Source organism: Sinohyriopsis cumingii, chromosome 3 (genome assembly GCF_028554795.1).
Source record: "Sinohyriopsis cumingii isolate HCF-2022 chromosome 3, ASM2855479v2, whole genome shotgun sequence".
Classification (NCBI taxonomy): domain Eukaryota; kingdom Metazoa; phylum Mollusca; class Bivalvia; order Unionida; family Unionidae; genus Sinohyriopsis; species Sinohyriopsis cumingii.
Genome location: NC_142963.1, coordinates 129,048,188 through 129,074,523, shown reverse-complemented (window position 1 = coordinate 129,074,523; position 26,336 = coordinate 129,048,188). Strand labels below are relative to the sequence as shown.

General features: G+C 34.5%; 1 protein-coding gene across 2 annotated transcripts in view; it reads right to left on the bottom strand.

The window, feature by feature from the left end:
* Positions 1-632: 632 nt before the first annotated feature.
* The window catches only part of LOC149803825 (transient receptor potential cation channel subfamily M member-like 2), a 263,431-nt gene continuing 237,727 nt past the window's right edge, over positions 633-26,336 (bottom strand). For both annotated transcript variants that reach the window (XM_089953643.1, XM_089953644.1), the window contains 2 exons: positions 16,882-16,992; positions 633-8,186 (listed from right to left, as the gene is read on the bottom strand). In XM_089953643.1, the coding sequence (XP_089809769.1) occupies positions 8,000-8,186; positions 16,882-16,992 (298 nt within the window). In that variant the 3' untranslated portion in view covers positions 633-7,999. The remainder of the gene's footprint in view (positions 8,187-16,881; positions 16,993-26,336) is intronic.

The window sequence follows — 26,336 nt, the reverse complement described above, 5'->3', positions numbered from 1 at the left end:
TGGATGGTGTGGGTTTTTTTCAGCAGAAAAAAGAAAGCCAAACAATAGCTTTGGGTAAGTATTGCATAATCAAAATTAGTCTTACCCCCAAAAAAACTAGATGTTTGTGGAACTGTAATTTCTGATAGCTCATTTTTTCAAATAAAATTGTAGAGAAAACAACCTGCTTTGTAAACATTTATAAGGAATTGTAAAAAGAAACAACATTTGCTTTTAATACATGTTTTATTATTAAAACTATATAATCTAGTTGTTATCTACAATTAAGAAAAAACAAAACAAAAAACAACAAAATACTTACATGTACAGGGGTCATGCTGCCAGGTGAAGTAGGTGACTAAGGTGACCTAGGTACCATGTGAAAATTAGCACAGGAATGGATGTTTAGCTAAATAAAATGACTGTATGCCACCGATGTTTTTTAAACTTATGAGTAAAATATTACAAACTTAAACAATCTTCATTTTAAACAAGATACTTTCATTTCTTTATTGAGATAGCTACCCGATGATTTTCTATGGAAATATTAATTATTTTTGTACATGTCTGGTTTGAAAGATACTCAGAATTAGGATGTCTTTGGTACCTTACCTCATTATGGTGGTACTGTTTTTTCCTTCCAATATATTTTATCTGCCAAGACAACTGCAGATTAGTGAATAATTTACCATTGCATAAAGAAGTAACATATCTTTTGTTCCATTTAGATATTATATTTTCCTCTATATGACCAAGTTTAGTTAAATGAGTCACGTGAGAAAACAACCTTGACTTTCAGCACTTTCTGAATTTGATAACATAGCACAGCATTATCTCATAAATTTCTGATAAAAAAAAAAGCTATTTTAGGCTAAATCTTCTGTCACATAATATTTAGATCTTGCTCTCTACAAATTATATATTTTCATTAATTTGTGTGTCAGTGTAATGCAATTCCTTGTGCAACTCACTTTGTCCTTGATATGTTATGTGCAAAACAAGCACAGATAGTTCATCTTTTTCATAGATGACTATTACATCAGGATATCAGAGCAGAGTGGGAGGAGGGCATTTGACAATAAGTATGGGTAAGTAACTAAAATCAGTTTTACCCCCCGAAAAACTACATTTTAATAGTAGCAGTTGTTTAGCTGAATTTGTCAATAAGGAGGGTTGGCTGATGCTCCATTAAACTGATTAAAAAAACACAAAGAAAATGGAAAGTATTCATCATTGGCAGAGAGGTCCATGTCATGGAATGATTGTATTTATCATGGCCACATAAGCATAAGTATCTTGCTGGTGTGTACACATGGGTGAGGTCGGATAGGTATGTTGGACTTTAAGCATATCTCTCTGTTTGCATAGGATGACTTTAAGCATATCTAACCAATGCACAATGTTATTACGAGTAAGTAGACAAATATTAAAAGCATAAATTTGTAAACCTATGTATGGACTGTTGCAATAAAGATACAAAGTTATAGTTGTAATATTAAGAAAATTCATTTCTTGAAATATAGGCAACCACATGGTATACATGGTTATATGTTTGTTCTTTGCTGTGTGCTGATTCAGTTTGAAAGAAGGACCTATTTCATTCATATATCCATGTTAATGCTTCAGTTCATCATTGGTAATTAGATGGTCATGTTTTCTTTCATCAGAACTAATGACATCAATTTACTTTATGCTGATAAATGGTCAGTACTTGATATTTATGTGCCCTTGGTCTCTTCATCATGTATATATTCAGCCATATGCCATTATACAAGTACCTTGACTGCATCATTGTAATTAGAAATAAGTATAAATAGTTGATCAAAAAGCCACTTCACCAAAAATTGACAGTTCAAAATATTCACATTTAATTTTGATTGAACTCTCGAAAGTAAAGTTCAGGTTACTACAGTTGGGGTTTGAATGAATGAACACTATAGTGTAAAGACGCCTGTGCATGTGCTCATGTGTACATTTATAGGGGTTGTATAAAAATTTTGAAGTGCATTTTCTGATTAAGTTTTAGCAAGAAACAAAATTAAAATATTAAATGGTAGATGATTATGTTATTGTAACTATTTACAACACTGTAATCTTGGTACTCCTGACAGTCAAAATTAATTACAATGTATAGTTTCTGCTGCGTGTTGACGTGATGTGGCCAAAATACAATGCATAGTATCTCTCCATCCAAATAACACACTTTCAAGTATGAATAATTGGCATATATAGGTCACTTCTCCCTAAAATTCAAGTCTAGTTTGACCCCTGCACCATGTAGATGTGTGATAGAGTGCTGATAAACATTACTTCATCCCTGCATATATATATAGTCTATGATAACAGGTAATCATGTATATCTATTCACTTACATGCTGAAAGAAAAACTTATTCCTTCAATCATACAAAATACCAGTGTTGTTTATTAACTCATGCAGGTACGTTAGTATTTAAGTTGTGCAATAAGTTTTTAAGTTGTGCAATATCGTTAATTAAACCATACCACTAACATGTAGACACCAAATTAAAACGCTAATTATAACATTACTATTTTTTAAAATACACTTTTGTGTCACAGCCAACAAATAACGCACCTCCACCACCCATTAATAAAATCTTGAGTATATAATACCTGTAAAAGTGTCAAAAAACCCCAAAATATTTAATAGATATAACATCCTCTATCATTCAGATGAAAAAAACCTTTTGAAGATCTGCAAAAATTCTGACTGTTATTGTAATTCTAATAACAGTCAAGTCCAAAACAAAATCAGCTTTTTTCACACATGATCTATATTATTACTAGTTTGTCTGTTTGATGAAAATGTGAAATTATTACAGTATATGTCACTCCTTGGATGACCTAGAAATTAAACATAGTCATACCTTGGGTTTGTTAAATTAACATAACAGTAAACATGAATTCACAATTCTGTCTTATAGATGAGGCGATTTTTAACAAGAATTGTGAAGATTATTTTCACGTTATTGTATTAATACCCTTCAACATCTAAATAAATACCACAAATCCTCACATATTTACTGGAAGTAGTGAAACTAAATTTTGTCATATAGAGGAAAATATAATATCTTGTATTTACAGCAGGCAAGTAACTTCTCAAGATGGTTATCTAACTTGACAAGATATTTTGAAGCAGATTAAAATAAATTGGAACAAAAGATATGTTACTTCTTTATACAATGGTAAATTATTCACTAATCTGCAGTTGTCTTGGCAGATAAATTATATTGGAAGGAAATAACTCAGCAGAACCACCATGATCAGGTAAGGTACCAATGACATCCTAATTCTGAGTATCTTTCAAACCAGACATGTACAAAAATAATTTGTACTTAAGGATGTAATATTAGTCAGTTTGTATGAGCATGTGATACTCCATGAATAAATTTGCACGCAATATTACCACCTATATTTCAAGTACAAGTATTTTCAAAATAGTCACATCTAGTTACCTAGAACTGCTTTTCTTTCATTTAGTTGTCTGACACCCGACAGTAGGCCTTTCATGTTTATAAACAATATAAACATTTATATGTATTTCATAAAATGAAATGAATCCATTTGAATAAGATCTAATATTTTCATAGAAAACCATAGGGTAGCTTTGTCAATAATGAAATGAAAGTATCTTGTTTAAAAAAAGATTGTTTAAGTTAACATTTTACTCATATGTTTAAATAAACATCGGTGGCATACATTCATTTCCTTCAGCTAAACATCTATTCCTGTGCTTATTTTCACATCATACCTAGGTCACTGCCAATTATGCAACTTGTCAATACAATTATATTAGTGACATGACTAAATTTATTTTCTACCCTAACTTAACTGCTACCCTACATGAAGAAATTTAATACTGACTAATTACTGTTATGTATACATATACCACATGTACCAAGTACACTCTATGTAGGCTATTTGGGGAATGGCAGCAATAGTGTTACATCAGGTGGCCACACTGTACCAGACAGACACTATCTCAAAATACATGAGCAAAATGGCACACTAAGCTAAGATGATGCACAGTAGCATCACTCATAGATAAGACTGGTTGACATTCTCCATAAACAACTTAATGATGATGATAGGATTCAAATCCTACACACAAATCACAACTATTTTTTTCAGTGCACTTTTGCCATATTGCTTTCAACACTTATGCAAGTACAGGAGTTTTTACAGCTATAATTGGTTGCAGAATTCAGGATCATTTTGGAATTATCTTAAGGAAGGGATTAATGTTTGTGCTTTAGATGATTTGACATTGTGCCAATACTTCAGCCTGAGTGAGCTAACTCCATTGCACACAGGATGCATTTACTAATTATTTGTTTTGGTAGCATGACTGTGCTAGATGTAACAGTAAAAGTATCAGTGATGTACAACATCATGATGGATGAAATATCTAAGTGTGTGCATTGTTATGTCATACAACCACATCATGCCAAATGATCACTAACCAAGTACAACAATGAAAGAATATGTTTACAATCTACTATATGCTCCAATTACTTTACTTCTCAGGCACATATTTAAAATCTAGTGACTTATCTACTACATTTATATGTCCCAGTTACTGTACTTCTCTGGTACATATTTAAAATCTAGTGACTTATCTACTACATTTATATGTCCCAGTTACTGTACTTCTCTGGTACATATTTAAAATCTAGTGACTTATCTACTACATTTATATGTCCCAGTTACTGTACTTCTCTGGTACATATTTAAAATCTAGTGACTTATCTACTACATTTATATGTCCCAGTTACTGTACTTATCTGGTACATATTTAAAATCTAGTGTCAAACAAGATAAAAAACAGGTTGTGTCTATCCACGATAAGCTAAAGTGTTGCATCTAAACAAAATGCATTACACTTTATTTGTTTTCAAACTTTCAATGCAATCTATAGTAACCACCAAGACACCAAGTTTATGCAAGTACAATGCAAAAATTCTCATAATTATGTACATGTAACAAGCTGATAATACTTTATTATCAAAAAGTAACATTAAAAGCAAAAAAACTGCCTGATTGTAGAATTCTTTTAATTTCCATGATTTGCAGGAATATAAATTATCACCCAAAAACAGCCATTTATTAAAAGGGTAACATTACTTCATTTCGCTTGATCCAAGCAATAATTTTAATTACCGAATGATATTCAACCAGAAACCATGTGTAATATAGGTGTTCTATTTTACTGTTTCAAAAGTTCTGTTTCTAAATAAAGCTGTATGCTAAAACGAAGCAGCCTACAAGTCCAATGAGATACAAGCATCATCTAGCACTAGTTAAGAACAATGCATGAAATCCTTTATGTAAAGGGACAACATTCTGATTGTCGAAAAATTTTAAATGAATATTTTTATGTCCTACTTTTACCCCCTTAGCCCTTCCATAAAAAATAAAAAGGAAAATATTAATGTGCTGTTGAACATGATTTCTTGGTATTTAGTTTGTGCTAGGCCATAAATTACTGGATTTTCTAAGAGAAATAATCTTGATATTTCATGGGATTGAAAAAAAACATCATATTCGAAATATGAAGTTATTGTTAGACTCTTATGTATACATGTATTTAGTTTATGCCAGGACATTACTGTATTTTCTAAGAGAAATAATTTCGCTATTTCCCTGGAGTGAAAAAAACATTTATATTTTGAAGTTATTCTTAGACTTGTATGTATGGCCACCTTCTGTTAGAGACATATCAAGTTCAAATCCAACAAGGTGCAAATTATTATGCTTTTTTAATGTGCTATTTAACTTTGAATTGGAAAGGAGAATTACTCACAAAAAAGCAGAAATGGTAAACTGCTGACACTGTATGGGATCCAGTAAGAAATCTGTTGCTTCAATCTGTTATACATCTTGCTAGCCAATATGTTTGAGGATAAAATAAAAATATAATTTGCTTGTTACAAATGAATAACAGACATATTTCATATCATTGCTGAAATCCTTAAGCATAAAATTAACATATCATAAGTTAGTATTAGTCTCAGTATTGGTAATCGTGTGTGCACTGCAGTAAATCAATATAAAAAATTTCTTTGATCAATAATCCAGCAAATGATATGGAATTAATACTGTAAATCAATATTAAGACAATTCTTTTGATCAACCATCCAGAAAAAGACACGGATTTCCATTAATAATGTCACCAAAGATGGAAAAGGCCTTGTACTCTTTGTAATACAGAATGAATGTCTATGTAGTCAAAAAAAATTCCAGAGAAAATGAAACAAAAATCAGATAATTTAAAAGAACTTTCAGGAATATTTTCATTACAATGTAATCATTTTAATATTTAGGTAAACTACCTGAACATTTTTGGCTATGTTGATTGTAATATTGTTGATAAAATAATGCACAACTTGCAACAGAAAACTGACAAAGATCAAAAATGTCTTAAGCATGGCTAAAAACGGTACAAAAATATCTGATGAATGTGTATATCACTGTGTGAAATCTGTTATGGAGAATTATGAACCATGTTCAAAAGTACTTTTGACATAGAATAGCATTGTACATAAAGACTGAAGGAGTATGTTCTTATAAAAATATTGCTAACAAATATTGCTTATCAAAATGCATGCTCAAAAAATTGTATCACACGCAAAATACACAATACCATAACATCATATATATATAAGGCAAAATATGGTAAAATATTTCCCTTATTGTCTATATTGATCAATATTACTTATAAAAATTATATTTTATCTATAAAAATTGTGATCAACAAACTCAGTGCATAGTCATTTTTAAAATATCAAGAATCTTTGCTGCAAGCTTTGTACCAAAATGTATAATATGTAAATGGTACAAAAATTCCATGGTTCCTTATCATACACGTGGAAACTGAATAACAGAAAGTAAAATAAAATAAAAATTAAAACTCTAGTATATGTCTCTCTGTCTGCTTAGGATTACTTTAAGTATATCTCTGTTTGCATAGGATGACTTTAAGCATATCTCTCTCTGCATGCATTGGATGACTTTAAGCACATTTCTCTCTCTGTTTGCATAGAATGACTTTAAGCATATCTCTCTCTGTATGCATTGGATGACTTTAAGCACATCTCTCTCTCTGTTTGCATAGGATGACTTTAAGCATATCTGTTTGCATAGGATGACTTTAAGCATATCTCTCTGTTTGCAAAGTGTGACTTTAAGCATATCTCTCTGTTTGCATAGGGTGACTTTGAGCATTCATTTGTATCCTACAGCAATATATCTGATAAATCAAAATATAAACAATGGTTGCCTCCCTTGAAAATAAGCACCCATATTCTATTGATAAATGATAGCTTGAAAATTATCCATGACAGAAAATACAGGTTCAAAATATTCTTTTCATCTTAAGCTTGTTTGTCAGTAGAGAGACAGACAAACACTGATGTATATCTTGGTAGGAGTGTCATAATTGAGGCATTTTTATCATCTACTGAGACTTGGATTAAATAAAATCACATAATTAGATTTGCAGCATGCATGATCGTCAAAGACAATGATAATGTATTAAGACTGAAGATAATCGTTTCATTATTTCATTCTTTTATTGTATTGTACATTCATAATGGCTCTAGTTCAGAAACCTTTCTTCTCTGTTGAACCTCTATGAATATTTACCATGGAAGTTTGTCAAAATTATGTGTAACTTAGCCTGAAGAATATGCCCTCTCCACCATAATTTAAGGAAGTAAAATAGATGTGATTGATGTGTACTGTTAAATTTCAAAGGCAGTTTTATTCTTGAAAATTTTTCAGCATTAGGATTGTGGGTAACATCATGAAACTATTGAGTAGACATATATATATATATATATATATATATATATATATATATATATATATATATATATATATATATATATATATATATATAAAATTAATGAAAAATGGTTTATACACTCAGAAACTAATCACTGCAGCTTATCGTTTCATAGAATAAAATAATCTTTCACTGTTGTAAAAGCCCACAGGTACTTAAGCATCAGTAGCTGGACTGATATCATTAATCTCCAGGTAGGAAGTACGCATGTTTCGTTCTTGATTTCTGATAATTTGTTGCAACATTTGCATTATCTGTGCCACTTGATTCCCTGGTTCATTTAGATGTATGTGCATTTCTTTTTGGGTGTCCTCTTTGTCATCTGTGGGAACCTTATAACAGCTGAAAATGGAGGGACAAAAATGTCAGGATTAAAGTTGCTCATGGTTAATTGCAAAGAAATGACTGGAATTTGACAGAAAGGTGCCTAGCAATATTTTACTCCAGTGACTGAAGGGCACTTGATTAAAATCAATGTAGCATTAAACAACATCAGTGGCTTTGAAAATTTAATTCTGATTTGTAAGAAAGATAATATTTGTCATTTGCCTACCACATTCTATCTAATTAAAATGTACCCTTTAAAATTATCAACAGTAACAAATCCAAGTATGAAAACCACACCAATTCAATCCAGCCTGAGCTTACTAAAGTAACAGTCTGATCATTTATGTAGCATATTTACCAGTCAGTAATCATGTTGTACCATACCAACTGGTCTATAACATATACCACATTTAACACTATCTGTACCATATTTACTGGTCTATAATATGTACCATCTTTACCAGTCTAGAGTTTTCTCTACATTTATTCAGAACGTATCTTTCCAGTTTATTAAAATGAATTATGTTTGTCATTACCAAAACAGTTAACAAGTCTAGGATTTGAATTAAAAAATTGACTTAATTAATACTGATTGACTGATATGGGTTTTACAGTGTACCATCTCAGTTCAGGCATCATGGTGCCAAATAGGATCATATATTCTGGCTTCACATCTTATTTACATGGAGATATAAATATAAGATAAAGAACCAAAACCTGTATACATTCTGCAATCCCCCAGTTAGAAAAATTCTTGGCATTCATACACTTTTAATCACTTCATATAATCATCTTAGTGTAACACACTTGTCCTGGTTCTAATGCCCTGTAACCACACAGGACAACTGTAAAAATATATTTTCTAACAAATGAATTTAAAGTAAAGTCTTCAATGCTTAAAGGGTCACATGACATTTTTCTTAAAATTTGTGTTTGTGTTAGTTACAGGAATAATAGTTTAAAGTACCAGTTTAGATGGATAATAAACTATTACAGTATTAGTGTAAAAATGTTTTCTGAAAAATTGCATGACACTGTTTATTTGTCACATTAGTTACAAGAATAATAATTATAAATATACAACTGAGTCGGAAAAAATTGCATGGATGATTGGCATGGCACTATTTTTAATTATCATTTTTAATATGAGAGCTGATAATTAGCACAGTTACAATGAAGTTTAATCCCTTTTAAAATGATTTGGGAAGAATGCACCAAACACTTGATTCTGTTTTCTGACAACAATATGGGGTGGTACTCTGCTTGTACAACACTGATTCCATCTCTGAAACACATATAATCTATTTGGGGATTTTAAAAATATTAAACTTTACAAAGAAAGTTGGCTTTTGATGTTTAAATAACATGAAAAATGACCTCCAAAGTTATTGATGACATAAATTTGAACAATGTTTCTTCTCTGAGTTTAAACTGGTGTAAAATCTTTTCTTATTTGCAAATTACTTCATATACAGTTCAAGTATTCATGAAATGTAGACAAACAAGGTACTGTAAAATACATTTTCCAAGTAAAAAGGCAACATTTGTAATCCTCATTTAAGCTCTGCAAAGCCCATCTATCCTTTCAGTGACCAAGTAAAAATGTAGGTCAATAGTTAAAGTGTAGCTAAATTGTGAGTGGTAAAGGATCAAGTTAAAAACACAAGCTTGTGTTAGGTACTTGTAGTTGATAAAGATTTTAATTTATACATGTAAATTCGAACACCTGAAGACAAAACTCTTCCCTTTATATTTCCTTTGGACACAAATAGTTTCCCCAACTGCAAATACATGACAAGTTTATCTGTGGAGGAGGTATCTCTGAACTTCAATAGCTACTTCTCCAATTTATTTCTTCAAATGCAATTGTAAATGAATTCTGCTTCTTGACCTTGCTGGTCTTAAAAACACTGATAATGCCTGTGTTTTGTTAAAGCTAGGCTGATAAATTAGCCCTTCACCTGTGATGACATTGATTTTCGGGTGAGGAGCTGATGTCACCTATTCATTAAAAGCTGCAATTATCTGCATGCAAATCTGGCTGCACACATTGATGTATATTTTTATACACTTACCAGTATTTCTTGTGGCTGTGCAGCAACCATTGGCTGAAGGGTTCTTTTGGCGACATGTAGATTATATTTCCTGAGCAAATCATATGTTTGGTGACTTGTAAATCCACATGGAATAGCACAACCATCTGTCCTGTAGCTATTTTGAATTGTGTGCTTGATATGGCTGTTACCAATTACTGGTATGTGTCTAAAGTGTATGTGGGTTTGTATGCAGCAAAACTGCATATTTGAATGAACAAGTGACATCAGACCCACAACATCGTCCAGTATCAACACAGATTTGTGGGTTTGATTTATCGGACTATGTTAAAGCCTCCTTTGTGTATATGTTTATGAGACCACCCCCACCCCATCTCATGTGTATTTTCTATTGCATTGGTTTTAAAATAAGGGTAGGTAGATAGTTTATTTGTTTGTTTATTTTTCCCCCCATATATATATATATATATATATATATATATATATATATATATATATATATATATATATATATATATATATATATATATATATAATGTACTAAGCACTTCAAGCTCTGTCAGGAATTTTTATTATCATTTTTAATATTTTTTATAATTTCATTTTTTTTTTTTATCACGAGGAAAAAGTGCTAGGGTTGGCAGCTTAAACGGGGATGGTCGGCAGACCGGGAACTTTTATTTTTTTGGCCTGATATGGTACTTTCGGTCTGTGATGATCAGAATCTGGAAGATAATTTTATCTTATAGAACAAAATTTAGATAAATGAAGGACCCTATGTAATGCTCATAACAGGTGCTTATCTACTAACTGCTTTTAAATTTAAAAAATACTGAGAAGTTGTCGAAAGTTCTGGGAAATATTTCTTTCACATTCTTCGATTGGTTGCAGAGCATGGAATTGTCCAATCACAGCAGCCGATTCATCAATCAATCTTGTACGTGCCATAATAACAAATTCGAAGAATCAGAGCCTCACCTTGAATCTGATGCAGCTGTAAACTGATAAGAGTGGGGTTCAGGGGGTGCATGGGTACTCTGGCCAGAAACTGGTCCAGATTTTTTCATCAGTTTAGATGAAGGTGAAAGTCTTGAAAAATCAGGGAGTTCAGAGGATCCCTATGCCGTTTCCATGCAGCTAAGAGGAGAAACAAGAGAGGACATAGATGCAGCCTGCCTAGGAGAACCAAGTCTGCTACAGTGTTCAAGGTCCCCAGCAGAGAGAGAAAAAGATGAGCTGTCAATGTAGTATTTACTCTCAGCATCTCCAACAAGTACATGATCTTGTCTAGAGGGACATGGACTAACCCTCTATTTGTGAGGAAATCCATCCCTAATTTGACAAAATCTTGAGAAGGAGTGAGCTCTGATTTCTCTAAGTTTGGTGGAAGACCCAGCCTGGTCACAGTGGAACAATATCAAGCCATGTCTAGTCTGATGGACTCCTAACTGCCATTGTGGATCAACCAATCATCAAAATACTGGAGGACTGAGATATCTCATATGGACTGTGACTACTCCCATGACCCTGGTAAACACTCTGGGAGCCCAGGCTAGGCAAAACAGCAGAGCTCAAAATTGGAAGACCTCCCCTTCCAGACAAAACCAGAGTTATTTCATGTGTGGAGGAAAAATCGGGATGTGAATTTATGTATCCTGAAGATCAATGGAGACTGCCCAATTGCCAGGTGTTATGACATTCCTGTCTGAGGATGTTGTCTCCATTATGAAAGGATCCTCCTACAGAAATGTGTTTAGGGCAGAAAGGAAGATAATTAGATGAAACTTTTCCCCTTTTATTTGCACCAGGAAAATTCCAGAGTAGAAGGCCTGTAGAAGGGAATGAACCTCTTCCTCTGAGTGCCCTAGGTTTGACTAGTGGAAGCAAATGGGTGACTTTAAGAGGGAAGGTGGATCCTGGAACCAAAATCGGTAGCTGTCTCTAAAGAAAGAAAGGACCCAGCCATTGACCATTATGCCTTACCAGGCCTCTAAAAGAGATCTAGTCTGGTACATGTTTAGCTGGAGAGTGTGTGAGTCACTTGGACTATACCCCCTTGCCCTCAGGAAAGGGGGAAGGCAATGTAAACTTCTTCCCTGGGCCATTGCAGCACCCCATCCTAAGGCCTGACTGCTGAGAGGGAGCTCTGAATTGGGATTGTTGCTTCACCTGGGGCTGTGCAGCTTTAAAAACTTTAGCTGGTGGTCCAAGTGGGTGGTCATGATGAACCTCTTCTTCGCTGGTTTCAAATGGCCAGAAGTGGATGCAAGGGACCAGTGTTGGTGGTCCCTTAAATCATGTTTTGCCAATAAGGGGATGAGACCTCTGAAGAGAGTCTCTGTCTCCAGATGGGCAGCCATCAGATGGTTCTTTCTATGCTCAAGTCTGACCTTTGAGTGTCTAAAGCAACATCCCTGTAGAGGTGAAGAAGACCTACTGACAAAGCCATAGACGAGGACAATGCATACCCTAATATTTTGACCATTGCCTAATATAGATGGTGGAGGGCCAATAGGGGCAGAGACCAATCTTTAAGCAGGCTGAACAATGCTACTGAAAAAAAAGGTTGGCATGTGAGGCTACACTGAAGAGCAACCTAACAACCTTTTGGTCTGTGGATTCTGATGTTTTTACTGGAAGGTGAGCCTAAGTCCCCTTAGAACTACCCACTGTAGCTTCTTCCGCATCCAAGGTGGGTGGTTAAGTAGGCCAGAATAGGTGTCAACCTTGCAGCTAGAAGAAGATATCAAAGGCTGCTACATAGAAGGGGGAACAGAATACCCCAACCTTGTCTGGCCAAGTCTTGGTCCTTGACTGTCACCAGGTGATGAAGTAACAGAAGATCTGGTCACAAATTTGCCACAGAAAACTTTCTTCAAGCTGGAAATAATTTCCAGGAAAGCAGGACCTGAAGGTTAAGGACACAACTCACTGGGTAAGAGGCTGTAAACCTCATTAACCACTTCAACAACTAACCAAGTCCGCTGCATCATTAACTGATAGTTGAGAAGGGGCAGGGACCCAGAAGGAGGGGAAGTTACATTGGCCAGGTATGTGTCAAAATTGTTCACATCTAAAGGACATCCTCATCTTATTCCCTGTCTTGGAAGGATGGATGATGCAACCCAATGTCTCCCTGCCTTGGATGAGACACTGGTAGACAAGAAACCTCCTGAAATGGTAAATTCTCTTATGTAGTTAATGACTGGTAATCACAATGGTCTCTGCTGGAGGTTTAGGGTGACTCTCCAACTGTCTAGGGTATATAGGGGAAGATTGCCTATTTTTCTTTCCTCTTACTGTGCCCATCCTTGCAAGATGATGAAGGTCCACTGTCAGTAGCCCGGACACCATTAACATGCAGCCAAGGCTCGGATGTCCAAGGAAAAAACACCAATGCTCCCCTGTGGTGGAAAACCCCACATCCCATAGGGATTAAGAGGGATCAAAAGAAAGGTGGATGCTGATGCAATCCCCTTCCTTAACCTGGCATAACCCAGTCGCAGTCATTCATGGGACAGAATGGTAAACTGGAAATAGTGGGAGACTAGTCCCGATTCCTATCTCTGTACCATACATTTTTCTCTTTTTCCAGTGCCTGGTCACTGGGCAAGGACTCCTTAGGTGAATCAGCTCTGTAGGAAGACCCTTCCCCAGACCTGATGGACTGAGATCTCCCCTCTCTGGGAGCTCAATCCTGTTGCCAGCAATGGGCCCTGGGAACTGGAAGGGTCCCACTGCCCCATTACAATAGGGTGCAACTCACTTCCAGTCCTAACCAAGCTATGGGTCAGTAGATGATATTGCTCACCCCTCTTGGTGGGGCATGAGATTCAGTCTCTATCCTAGTGGCAATCAGAGGGTACTGAACCATCCTTTTGGGAGGATGTGACTCACTCTTAGACCACATGGAATGGGGATGGTGTTGCTCCTTTTTATCAGAAGGGTGTGACTCAATCTCCACCCATTTATTACCTCCATTGGGAGGGGCCTACTACCAACATTAGAAGTCTCCATATTAACTTGAGTAACCTTTGTCTGAGACCTGAGATGACCATACAAAGAGAACCCAGAAAACTCATAAGAAGAAGAACAAATCTTCTTCCTACCCTTGTCATCCCAGATTCCAAGTCTCATCTGGCCAAAGGCTGCAAAAAGGACAGCCACCTGTTCTTTCCCAATGGGTGCAGTATAAACTGGTGGGGTGCTTTACAGTTTGTTGAGACACAGTTACTGAAAAATTATATATAATTACACACAATTATATATGCTGAAACAAAAATAATACACAAGATGAATTTATCTGAATGCAAGGAAAGTGCACACTAATTAGGCAACGCTAAATAAGGGTTCAGCAATAAGAAATGAATTAAGAGGAAGCTACTCTAGCTCCCTGGGTAGCAACAAGAAACAAGTAACTAGTCAACCAGACTTACAAAAGCAAGGGACCTAATGAATTAGCAAAAAGCATGAGTTAGATTGCTTATTTAGTACAGAAGGGTATCAGAAATAAAAAAATGTGCCTATGTTCGATAACAGTGCATGTACTTATAACAGTAAGAAGTGGTGTGCAACCGGCTACCATGTATTAAAAAAGCATAATTCGCTCTATGGGTATGGTGAATTAAATATACATGAGGAAGAATAAATTGAAAACATGTGAGCCCAAGACTGCAATTATGCAAGGATAGGGAATATTATCATAAAAATAACCCAATGCTTGCTACAAAAACACAGACACCAATGAATAACTAACACACTATGAAAGGTAAAAAGAACAAATTAAATTGTCATAACATACACATATGTATATAACAAATATCTAAAAACTCTTAAGACAGATTAGCTACACATTTGATAAAACTTGGTCAGTGTATAATCCTACATCTTCAAAGAATATAGCACAAGAGTTAATCTAGAAATTCACTTCAGTTATCTTCTTCATGTGAAGCAACATGAAGGACTCATGGTACTAACTGTATGTAAAAATGGGAACCAGTCTAGAAATGGGTGAAGATAAAATAGAGTATATATGAGTTTGACTGGCCAGGACTGGTTGATAATGAAAGTTAGATTTTAGTAAAAAGAATTTTGAGATTTGATTCTAGTTGTAACTGAAAAAAATAGAGACATTGTTTTACTGATGGAATTTCAGTCTTTTAACAGTCTTGAGTTTGGAACACTCATTACTGAAAATAGCACCTGTCTCTTTGGCACAGAAATGAAAGCACATGTTTGAAACACATGTAGGTTCAGAAAATGCAGCTGATTATATCCTTTTATATATACAGAAGCTGTCATCCAGGATGCATCTATACTGATAAATGTAGGTTTGATCATGAGCACTCAGAAATTTAAAGTTATTGAATTTGTAATATTGTGGCATTTGCACAGGTTTACTATGGGAACTGAATTAGTACCACAAGTCCTGAACCATCCAACATCATGCCTGCTAAAAGAATGATGAAATCAAGGTAAATTCCAGAGCACATGCAATATGATCCATTGTTCTGGAACTTTATGGTTCTCACTATTCTGAATACCAAATTTTGTTAGTCAGTTTTGGTATTTCTCCCCAGAAAAGCACCAGCTATGCAATAACAACAGGTAGGCTATTACTGATATTAAATTAACACTTTACAACATGTACCAAATTCCCAAGTCTATATTATGTACAAACTAAGAACAGCTCAGACCTAAATCTGCACAAAGAACAGACTATGCATGCAGATATGGATTTTATGTTGTTTGCATATAATATCAAATGAAAGTGGTAGCTCTGGGTTCTGCTGTTTATATTCACAGTTAAGAAGCCACTGACATAGACCCTGACATGGTTGCACATGAAGTGGTAGCATATGTGGGTCTACACTGATTTTTGTTTTTTGTTTATATAGTATGTTGGTATACGGGGCCCCCGAGTGGCTGAGTGGTCTAAAGCGCTTTCTGTTATGGATCACTGCCATCTCACATCTGTCTGTGCCAGTTCGAGTCTCAGATTCAGCCAATGTGGATATGTGAGAAAGCTTGCCAGTAGCTTCTCATGGGTCAGTGTTTCTTTCCGGGGTTTTCCCGGGTTCTTCCTCCACCATTGATACTGGCCACCATGTATACATGTATAGCCTATCGTGTGCTGAAAAATGGTGTTAAACCCCACAACAACAACAACATGTTGGTATGCTAAGCCAATGTTTCTTGTAGTTGGGTGGGTGCTATGTGTAAGTCAGTCTGGTACATGTGAAACATTCTCAATTCTTTCACAATGGAACATGAAGAAAAATTTACATTCTTGTTAATTGTTTAAATGTTTATCAGGCTACACAGGATCATTATTCAGACTTACATTAACCCTTGTGGTTTAAGATCATGGTTCCACATAAGAAATTTATACAGAATAACTACAAAACTCCAAGTGTGTCTGCTTATTTCTTTAACAGGTTTTCAATTGTTTTAGTTGCTGATAACATGAATAAGAGCAGGTTTTACTTTAATACTGAAAAAGTAATTCAAGTGATGTTAAAGTGTACAAGTAGTATCACAGATTTTACATATGGTGATTTTTAGCTGTCACAATAAACAGTAAGTAACTGTTTTAAATCTGACTCTACTATTCCAATATCCCATCCTAATATATTTCTCTCATTACTCATACTTACAGGCTCAAAAGTGGTGAAACAGCACCTTCTGAGCCATTCCCTTTGGATAGATTTTCCTGTAGCTTTAATGCTTCTTTGATGCTATCTAGGTCCTCAGTTACTCTCTCAAGCCTGTAAATGAGTAACAATAAAACAATATACTTTCTGGTGAAACCTCAAAAATATGTATATAATAGTACACTAAAGAAGAGGTCCAAGTGGTACTAATATTGCTCACCCAAGTGGTTGATGCAAGTCAGTCTGCAGACTGAAATTCACACTTACTGAATCTATAAAGGTTAATAAAAGGCTTGGAGCAAATAGCTGCTGAATTATCTATTAATCTTGATGAGATTTAACATCTTTCCTAGACCATATCAATGGGATCACTTTCTCCACATAAAAGGTACAAGTCATTTATATAGCCAGCATTATCCTCTAGGTCTCTCCCATCCCACATGGATTAGGACATAATTCATACCTGAGACAATGGCTATAGCCCCACCCTTAGAGTTATACACTTAATTGGCATTGCAAAGGGAGTTAATCGGTGCAGTCATCATGGATTTCTGGGTATTTCCTCATCCACCTGGGTAATCATTCTCAAGACTGTAATCAAATTCATTAGTAATTTACAAACCATTCTTATAAATAAAATTCTATTATCAAATTTTAATCAACTCAGAATGTTACATGTTTAAATATTAAGTCATTCTTTATAAAGGATTTTCCATATGTAGCAATAATATACATAAAAGCTATGTTTTGTCTGTGTGATTCTTATATCCCGTTGACTTCCATAAGACCAGTGTTTCCTTTACACACATTTGTGCGTCAGGGATGCACGCTGGAGAAAACTGACGTTAACATTTTGTTGCCATGCGTTTTTTTGACTCAAAGTATTTTCATAATGTGATTAGAATTTATTTAATACCGAATGCATTGGACGATGGATGGCATCGTATATACTTCGAGCATAGGCATTGACTGGTTCCCTCGCTTTGTTTGTTCCTTGCCTTGCACTCCTCTATTCGTATAGCAGAGTGCAACACATGGAACATTCAAAACAATGAACCAGACTAACATAGGCAATGTTATGACGGAGTAGCATCCCCTAATCTTGTGAGCTCTCACGCAATTTCCATCGAGCTCAGCAAGCTATCATCTAGATGTTTAATCTCAGTGCTTGTTGCACTAGAAAGTGATCTCCAGATTAAAATGCCGTGCACTAAAATTCATTAGCGAAAAATGTGAAAGAAGCAGAACACAAAAGAGTAACTGTGGATCTAACTTTAATGAAAAATGGAGAAAATAATGCCCTTAACTGGAATACAGTATTCATACATTAGGATTACCAGTGTGACTTATGATCGCGTGACTGCGAAGACTGCAAAAGTGAATAATCCTATCTTGACAGAGTTTTAGAATTTTAAAAAATCTGCCCTCGTTTGCCACAATATATCTGGAGAACACATATTAACCCAAGATATTCTTTCATAACAAAGAAATCAGTAAACTTGCAGAGACAAATGCATTATTTGGAGTACAAAGTCAGCGGGTCATTGTAGATTTTGTTGGTTTTTAACTTTGATGCAATAAAAGATAAATCTTAAAGTTCAAGTGTAACTTATTAGAAAGAAGATGAATCATTATCCTCCTTGATATTTGGAAAATATGTTCTAGGATGATAGTACACATTTTATGAAAGGCAGTAAATTAACTGCCATTTGGTTAAAAAGATTTATTTGGCTTTTTGTATTGGCTTGTATGTACTGTGTTGGGCTATAATATTGTTTCATATTGATTATAAGGAGACTGTTAAAAGTACAACTTTAAAAGAAAAATGAACTAATAAAATTATTCTTTGAATGGACAATGCATTTGTTTGTTAATTGTGCATGTTGATTTATTTGTATGTTTAGAGAGAAAGAGTATGTTGTGCAAGTTGCAATATCCTATTTCATGCTGAAAAAGTACGAGTCATATGAAAATTTGTAAGTACATTTTTGACCCCCACATTTTTTATTTGAGCCCCAGTTCTGACACAAAGGTTTTTTTTTACCCTCAGTTTTACACCCCTGGGGGATATGCTGGATAATGCAGCCAATCTGACATCCAATATATCCTTTATGGCTATAATTTTGAAAATACTGCCATTGCTACATCTAAATCAAAAGCCATATTCAATGCGTGTTTAATGTCTACTTGGTCCTATATTAAAATGATACTGATTTAACATCCAGTCTAGTCACTATGCCAGCCATCTTGAAAATATTATTATTGACATTATTGATACTTATAAATGGAAAGTCTTATTGACATGGGGCTTTTATTTGAAAATTGCTTATGACATCTTGTTGGGCCTACTTGAAAATGATTCCAATCTGACATCAAGTGTGCCCACTATGACCATCTTGAAAATCTTGGTAGACATGGATCACAGGTGGGGAGTATTACCAGGTAGCCTATACTATAATAGTGATTTACCCTATACTATAATAGTGATTGTAAATATTCAGGGACTCTTCCTGAATGGGTGGTCATATTCATGTGGGGTTTCACTAGAACACTTCTAATGCTGTCTAATCAGTCAGAAATAAAAATGGTGCTGAACCTACATCTTAATATTGCCCGGAAATATCAGAAATGGTTTCAGCACTCAGAAATTAAAAAAAAAAAATTGTCATATGTTGAATTCCTGGAAATTCTATTGGTCCAATTGAGAGACTCTTGTTTGGATTATGTTTAATGTCAAAGATTTTTACTTTCTAGCCAAGAAATTTGGGTTTCTTGGCCATGCATCCTGTGCCCATCAACAATTAGTTTGTTCCCACTTTGGATGCCACATCTGCAATCTGATTTTTTTAGCAGATTTGGAATATGGGTTTTTCTCACCCATGTGACAGAGAAATCTAGCTTTTTTTGCTAACCTAACCTAATTTTTCTTATCTCAGTCTAGTTGTCTCACTCAGGACATCTCAGTCATGGTGTCCCATGCACTAGGAACTACATTTTAAATGAAGAAACCCTTCTTGTCTTCTGTTGTACCTGATGGAGTTGTTCTAAAATCAAACAACAACAACAGATTTATAACACACAAAAATCCCCATTTAGCAGCTTAAGGTCTCTCCAACTTTGAGAACACACTATACAAAACATTTTGAGAGAGACAGACACATACACGCACACAAAGTCTATCAATTTGATATTATGCTAGAAGCTATAGTTCATTCCACACAGCATGTTGAATTTTATCCTATCTGTATTCCTAAGTCAGTAGATTTTAAGATAAGCATTATTAAATATAGCTAAAAGTTCCTAACTAGTTTTAAATACTTTGAGTGAAGTGAATTAGGTACTGTTAGCTACATTTAATGATGCTGTCCTGAAAATTTACTGCGCTACAGATAGGATAAAATAACTATGACAGAAAACACTGTTACAGGCATGCAGACTATACATATCACTGACTACAAAAAAGAAAAATCCAAACTCTCTCAAGAGCTATTGCAAAGACAACAGTTAGAAATGTGTTATGTTAGACCTGTGTTCATCAAACTTTTTCAAACTCACCCAAATAGTCCCAGTTCAATCAAACATTGTAAACAAATGAAAATTCCTGCACTTAACATTCTGAGTGGTCCATTCATCCACCCACATGATATTCAACAAGAAGAATTCCCTTAATGTATCATTGCACTAGTATAGCAACACTTGTCATATTTTCACAAAATAATTTCATGAATTAGAAATCTCCTGTCACTACACAGTTAGAACTGTACAGTACTCTGTACCCAGCATTGTAATGTATCATACCATTGCCTACCATATAACATTTTCTTAATTAGAACTGATGAAAGTTAAAAGTTATCCAATTAAATCATATTAATTACTTATTGTTATTTTCATATGATACCCACTGATGAAATGGGATAATACAGTAATAATACCAAGACTTACAAAAACAATACTTGCAGCTGCCTCGCTTGGCGCACAGCATTAAGAGGTTAGTGCTAGAACTGGTGGGTCTGGTGTTAGGATAATGTGATTGGGTGGGACATCATGCTACATGTCTGCAGCATGATGCCCCAGCGCTAGACATCACTATCAACTGCCACACTTTTTTAAAGCTATGTTAAAATTCCAAATCACACATACACACACACACACACACATTTGTGTAAATGTGCATTACTGTATTTTGAGCTACAATAACACATGCCTTGAGACTCTTGTTGCACAATACTTCTAACACCTAACAACTATAACTCTTTTTCTTGATTATTTTTTCCTTTTATTTAGAGCGGCATATATAGCTATATTCCAATTAGATAATTATTCAGATTTTCATAAAAGAGTGCAAAACCTGATGACCTTTATATAGAGTGAGAAGCAATAATGGTACCTGATGTGTTTTGAATCTGTTAACTAAGTCACAAAAGCGCTGGGTTATTTTTATTGGATTGGAAAAAATTGGGTGAGAAAAATAATCTCTGTCAGTGATTGTACAAATACAAAAAAATCCCAATTATGTTGTTACAAATAATGTAACCCCTTGATCAGGATTTCCTTGTCTCACTGCTAACCCGAACATAGATTTTCTTAGTCTCATCAAGATTTCAGACAAGTTAATGAGTGAGATCCATGTGATCTTGCATCTGTTTTGCTGATCTTTGTATGCAAGTCAAGTAACTTCAGAACTAATCATAGTAAAACTTCCCAGACTGGTATAAGCTGTGGGTGGACAGACATCTTGTTAGATGCACAATTTAGAATAGATCATTTTGAACTTGAGGTAATTCAATTTCAACTGCTGCAAATTTTGCTTGTGCGAGGACTTATTTGATGTCCAAGGAGTAATGAAGTATGATAAGAACAAGAATCTGAGAGCAGTTCAAAATGGCCACTATCGATCCAAGATTTTTCTGTAGCATGCAGCAGAAAAGGACAGTGTTTCAATTGATGCAAGACGTGTCTGAAGAATAATTGCCTTTTTAGGCTACGTGACCATAAGCCTAAGTAAGCTATAGCATAATCCTTCATACACTGTGCATCAGCCATTTTCCATTTACAGTTATTATATATAACTTCTTATATAAAAAAACATTAATATGATATTGATTTAGAAAATGTTTGCAGTGATATTAAATTATTGTCTTTGTTCAGAAATTGAAATAGAATCAGATGATGAAGACAGTGCAAAGTGGATAAGACAGCCACATGCTCTGCAAGTCATCAAGTTCACAGAAAGCATTTGTCCTGCTTTTATTTTGGGTGAGAGGGAAGAAATGAGTTGCGTTTTTTAAAAATATCTTCATCTGGTATAAATGAAGAACTGTGGCTGAAACTTACAGCTGCAAAATGTTGGAAATGAAGTCAAACAATGTTTGAAAGATAAAAGATAGCATGAGTTTTTCATAATGTGCAAGCACAGTGATGCTCGTCTCTTTGTAAAACACAACTGCTTTCATTAATATCAGCAACATGAATTTCAGAGCTTAGTAGAATACAGCAACATGAATTTCAGAGCTTAGTAGAATATTATGACCAATAAAACATTTGTAAATATGTATAAAATGTTGACATTAACTATGTACCAAATATAATGACAGTACAATTTTAGTGTTACAGATAGTGTGTTCTATGTTCAGCTCATGGATCTTTTATGAGTCTTATGCAGTATATCCCCCAGGGGTGTAAAACTGAGGGTAAAAAAAAACCCTTGGTGTCAAAACTGGGGGTCAAATAAAAAATGTGGGGGTCAAAAATGTACTGACAAATTTTCATATGACTCGTACTTTTTCAGCATGAAATAGGATATTGCAACTTGCACAACATACTCTTTCTCTCTAAACATACAAATAAATCAACATGCACAATTAACAAACAAATGCATTGTCCATTCAAAGAATAATTTTATTAGTTCATTCTTCTTTTAAAGTCGTACTTTTAACAGTCTCCTTATAATCAATATGAAACAATATTATAGCCCAACACAGTACATACAAGCCAATACAAAAAGCCAAATAAATCTTTTTAACCAAATGGCAGTTAATTTACTGCCTTTCATAAAATGTGTACTATCATCCTAGAACATATTTTCCAAATATCAAGGAGGATAATGATTCATCTTCTTTCTAATAAGTTACACTTGAACTTTAAGATTTATCTTTTATTGCATCAAAGTTAAAAACCAACAAAATCTGCAATGACCCGCTGACTTTGTACTCCAAATAATGCATTTGTCTCTGCAAGTTTACTGATTTCTTTGTTATGAAAGAATGTCTTGGGTTAATATGTGTTCTCCAGATATATTGTGGCAAATGAGGGCAGATTTTTTAAAATTCTAAAACTCTGTCAAGATAGGATTATTCACTTTTGCAGTCTTCGCAATCACGCGATCATAAGTCACACTGGTAATCCTAATGTATGAATACTGTATTCCAGTTAAGGGCATTATTTTCTCCATTTTTCATTAAAGTTAGATCCACAGTTACTCTTTTGTGTTCTGCTTCTTTCACATTTCTCGCTAATGAATTTTAGTGCACAGCATTTTAATCTGGAGATCACTTTCTAGTGCAACAAGCACTGAGATTAAACATCTAGATGATAGCTTGCTGAGCTCAATGGAAATCACGTGAGAGCTCACAAGATTAGGGGATGCTACTCCGTCATAACATGCCTATGTTAGTCTGGTTCATTGTTTTGAATGTTCCATGTGTTGCACTCTGCTATACGAATAGAGGAGTGCAAGGCAAGGAACAAACAAAGCGGGGGAACCAGTCAATGCCTATGCTCGAAGTATATACGATGCCATCCATCGTCCAATGCATTCGGTATTAAATAAATTCTAATCACATTATGAAAATCCTTTGCGTCAAAAAAACGCACGGCAACAAAATGTAAGCATCAATTTTCTCCAGCGTGCGTCCCTGACACACAAATGTGCATAAAGGGAAACACTGATTATCATTAAAAACCAACGAGACATCAAAATAATTCTTTTGGTGAAAATCCAGTGCTGATATCACTAGCCATCAAGGAGTAGCTGCAACAAGATTTGCAAGATGGACAATGTGGTTGCCATATCTGAGGGCAGATCAGCAACATTTTCATTTGGGATCAGTTAGACATTTTTGAGTAAAAACCCCATGTTAATAAAACTTTTCTGTTTAGATCAAGTAGTGATAACAATATTTTCAAGATGGTTGCTGTATGGCCATACTGTATTTCAGACAGGCATTGTTTTATTTAGGACCAACTAGATATCATAAATATTCTTTTAGTAAAAACCTCGTGTTGATATTTTCCTTTCAGAAAGAGTAGCAAAAACAAGAATCTCATGACAGCAGCTAGGGTGGTCATATTGGATGTATGAGTGGCACCATTTTTATCTGTGACCAATATGAGGTAGCAATAATAATATTTTTGAGCAGTCAATATGACGGTCATATTGGCTGCTTGAGTGTCACCATTTTCAGTAAGGATCTACACATCATAAGAAGGCTTCTGGTGAAACCATATGTCAATATGACCATCCATTTAGGCAGGGTAGCAATAACAAGATTATGAAGACAGCTGCTGTGACAACCATATTTGATGTCTGAGTGGCACCATTTTCACTTAGACTGATCAGATGTCATAAGATGTTAGCACATGAAAATGCAATGTTGAAATGCCATTCTGTTCAGGAGAAGTAACAATAACAAGATTTTAAAGCTGGCCACTTTGGCAGGGATACAGATAGTGATCAGAACCATTTTTATTTATGACCAACCAAGTATCTTAAGAAGTCAGTGAAAATTCAATGTTAATATGACCATCTATTCAAGAGGAGTTATGATAACAGGATTTCCAATATGGCCACTATGGTGGTCATAATGGATATTGAATAGGAACAAGCCTCATTTTGAACCACCTGGACCATGGACGAATGTGTGTATAAAGTTCCATAGCAATCCTCCAAGTACTTTTGGAGGAGGAGCATGAACAAACTTGTGCTAATGGCTGGAAGGAGGATGATGAACAATAGGCCATTCCATAACCCAGGGGTCATGCTACCAGGCTAAGTGGGTGACTAAGTTGCCTAACAAATGAAAACTTCACCTTCTACTATTAGGAAAGCGAAGACAACTTTGATCCGTGACTTTTTAGTGACCACAACTTTTGTGATGTTCCCTCACCTTATTTCCAGTGTTGTGTTTTAGCTCAAGGCATCAAGCCATCAAATAGCTTCTGTTCATTTCAAGTGTGCCAACAAACTTTTGCGCATTCACAGGCATGTGTTTTGATAGCTGATGAACCATTAACCCTTTCCTGATATAGCAAAGATGTGTTATATGTGTTTCTAGTTATAGCAACTGTCAATGGTCAATTTCTGCAAGTCATCATTTGATAAAAATAAAAGAATGTGTCTTAAAACTTAGACAATAGTTTGGAAATAGCAATATGTGTTATAAGAATAGAATCAGTGATCTGAAATTTTAACTGCCATGTATGCATTATTTTCTTCATAAAATCAGTTTGAAACTAAGTGAACCTGTCAGGGAGAAATAATGGTAGACATCACCATAGCTGGGAAGTATCACTCTACTAGACTGTCTGTTTTTTTAACATTTGGGTAAATATATTAAGGAAAATATTCAATTCATAGAAAGCAAATGCGAAATATTATTTTATTGAAGATTTAGCATAAAAATGCAATTAAGTAGGTCCCAAACATATGGGACAATACTATGTTGTGGAATTCAAGAAGTGCTGTAAGGTAAAAGTTGTTTTCACTCATTTTTGTCAAAATAAGGAAAAAAAAGCAAATACTATTTAACCAATGCCTGACATTACTACACATATATAGACAAAATAATAAAACCATAAATGTGCAACCCTAATCAATGGAGTGTTGTTGCAAAGTTAGAATTACTATAAGAAAACCCCTCTTTTTGAAAACAGATGCACTCGCATATTGGTTGTTTCAATTTGGTTGGAATTTATTCATATACCGACTGTAATGCTCGAGTCTGTAATCTATGAACAGTTATGGCAATGTTTTATTGGCAACAAAAGTAATTGGGAAAAACAAAATGGTATGAAGACACATGCTTTTGCACTTATGCACATGTTACAGGGGTTGTTTCAAAAAAAAAATTCATAAATTTTTCAACTGCCATTTTAAAGTGATTTTTCATAAAGTAAAAAAAAAAATTCTTGTTTAAGGGTACTTGATTAAGCATGTTTACAACTTACAATTACAATACTGTAATCTAGCTACTCCTATCAGTTAAAATTCATTATAGTGTATAGTTTCTATGGTGCTCTTCAAAACAAATTTATAATTTTTTTTTAACTGCCTTTTTATAGTGAACTTTCATAAAGTAAAAAATAATAATTTTTGTTTAAGGGTAGTTGATAAAGTAGTTTTACAACTTTCAATTATAATACTGTAAACTACTTACATTTATCAGTTAAAATTCATTACT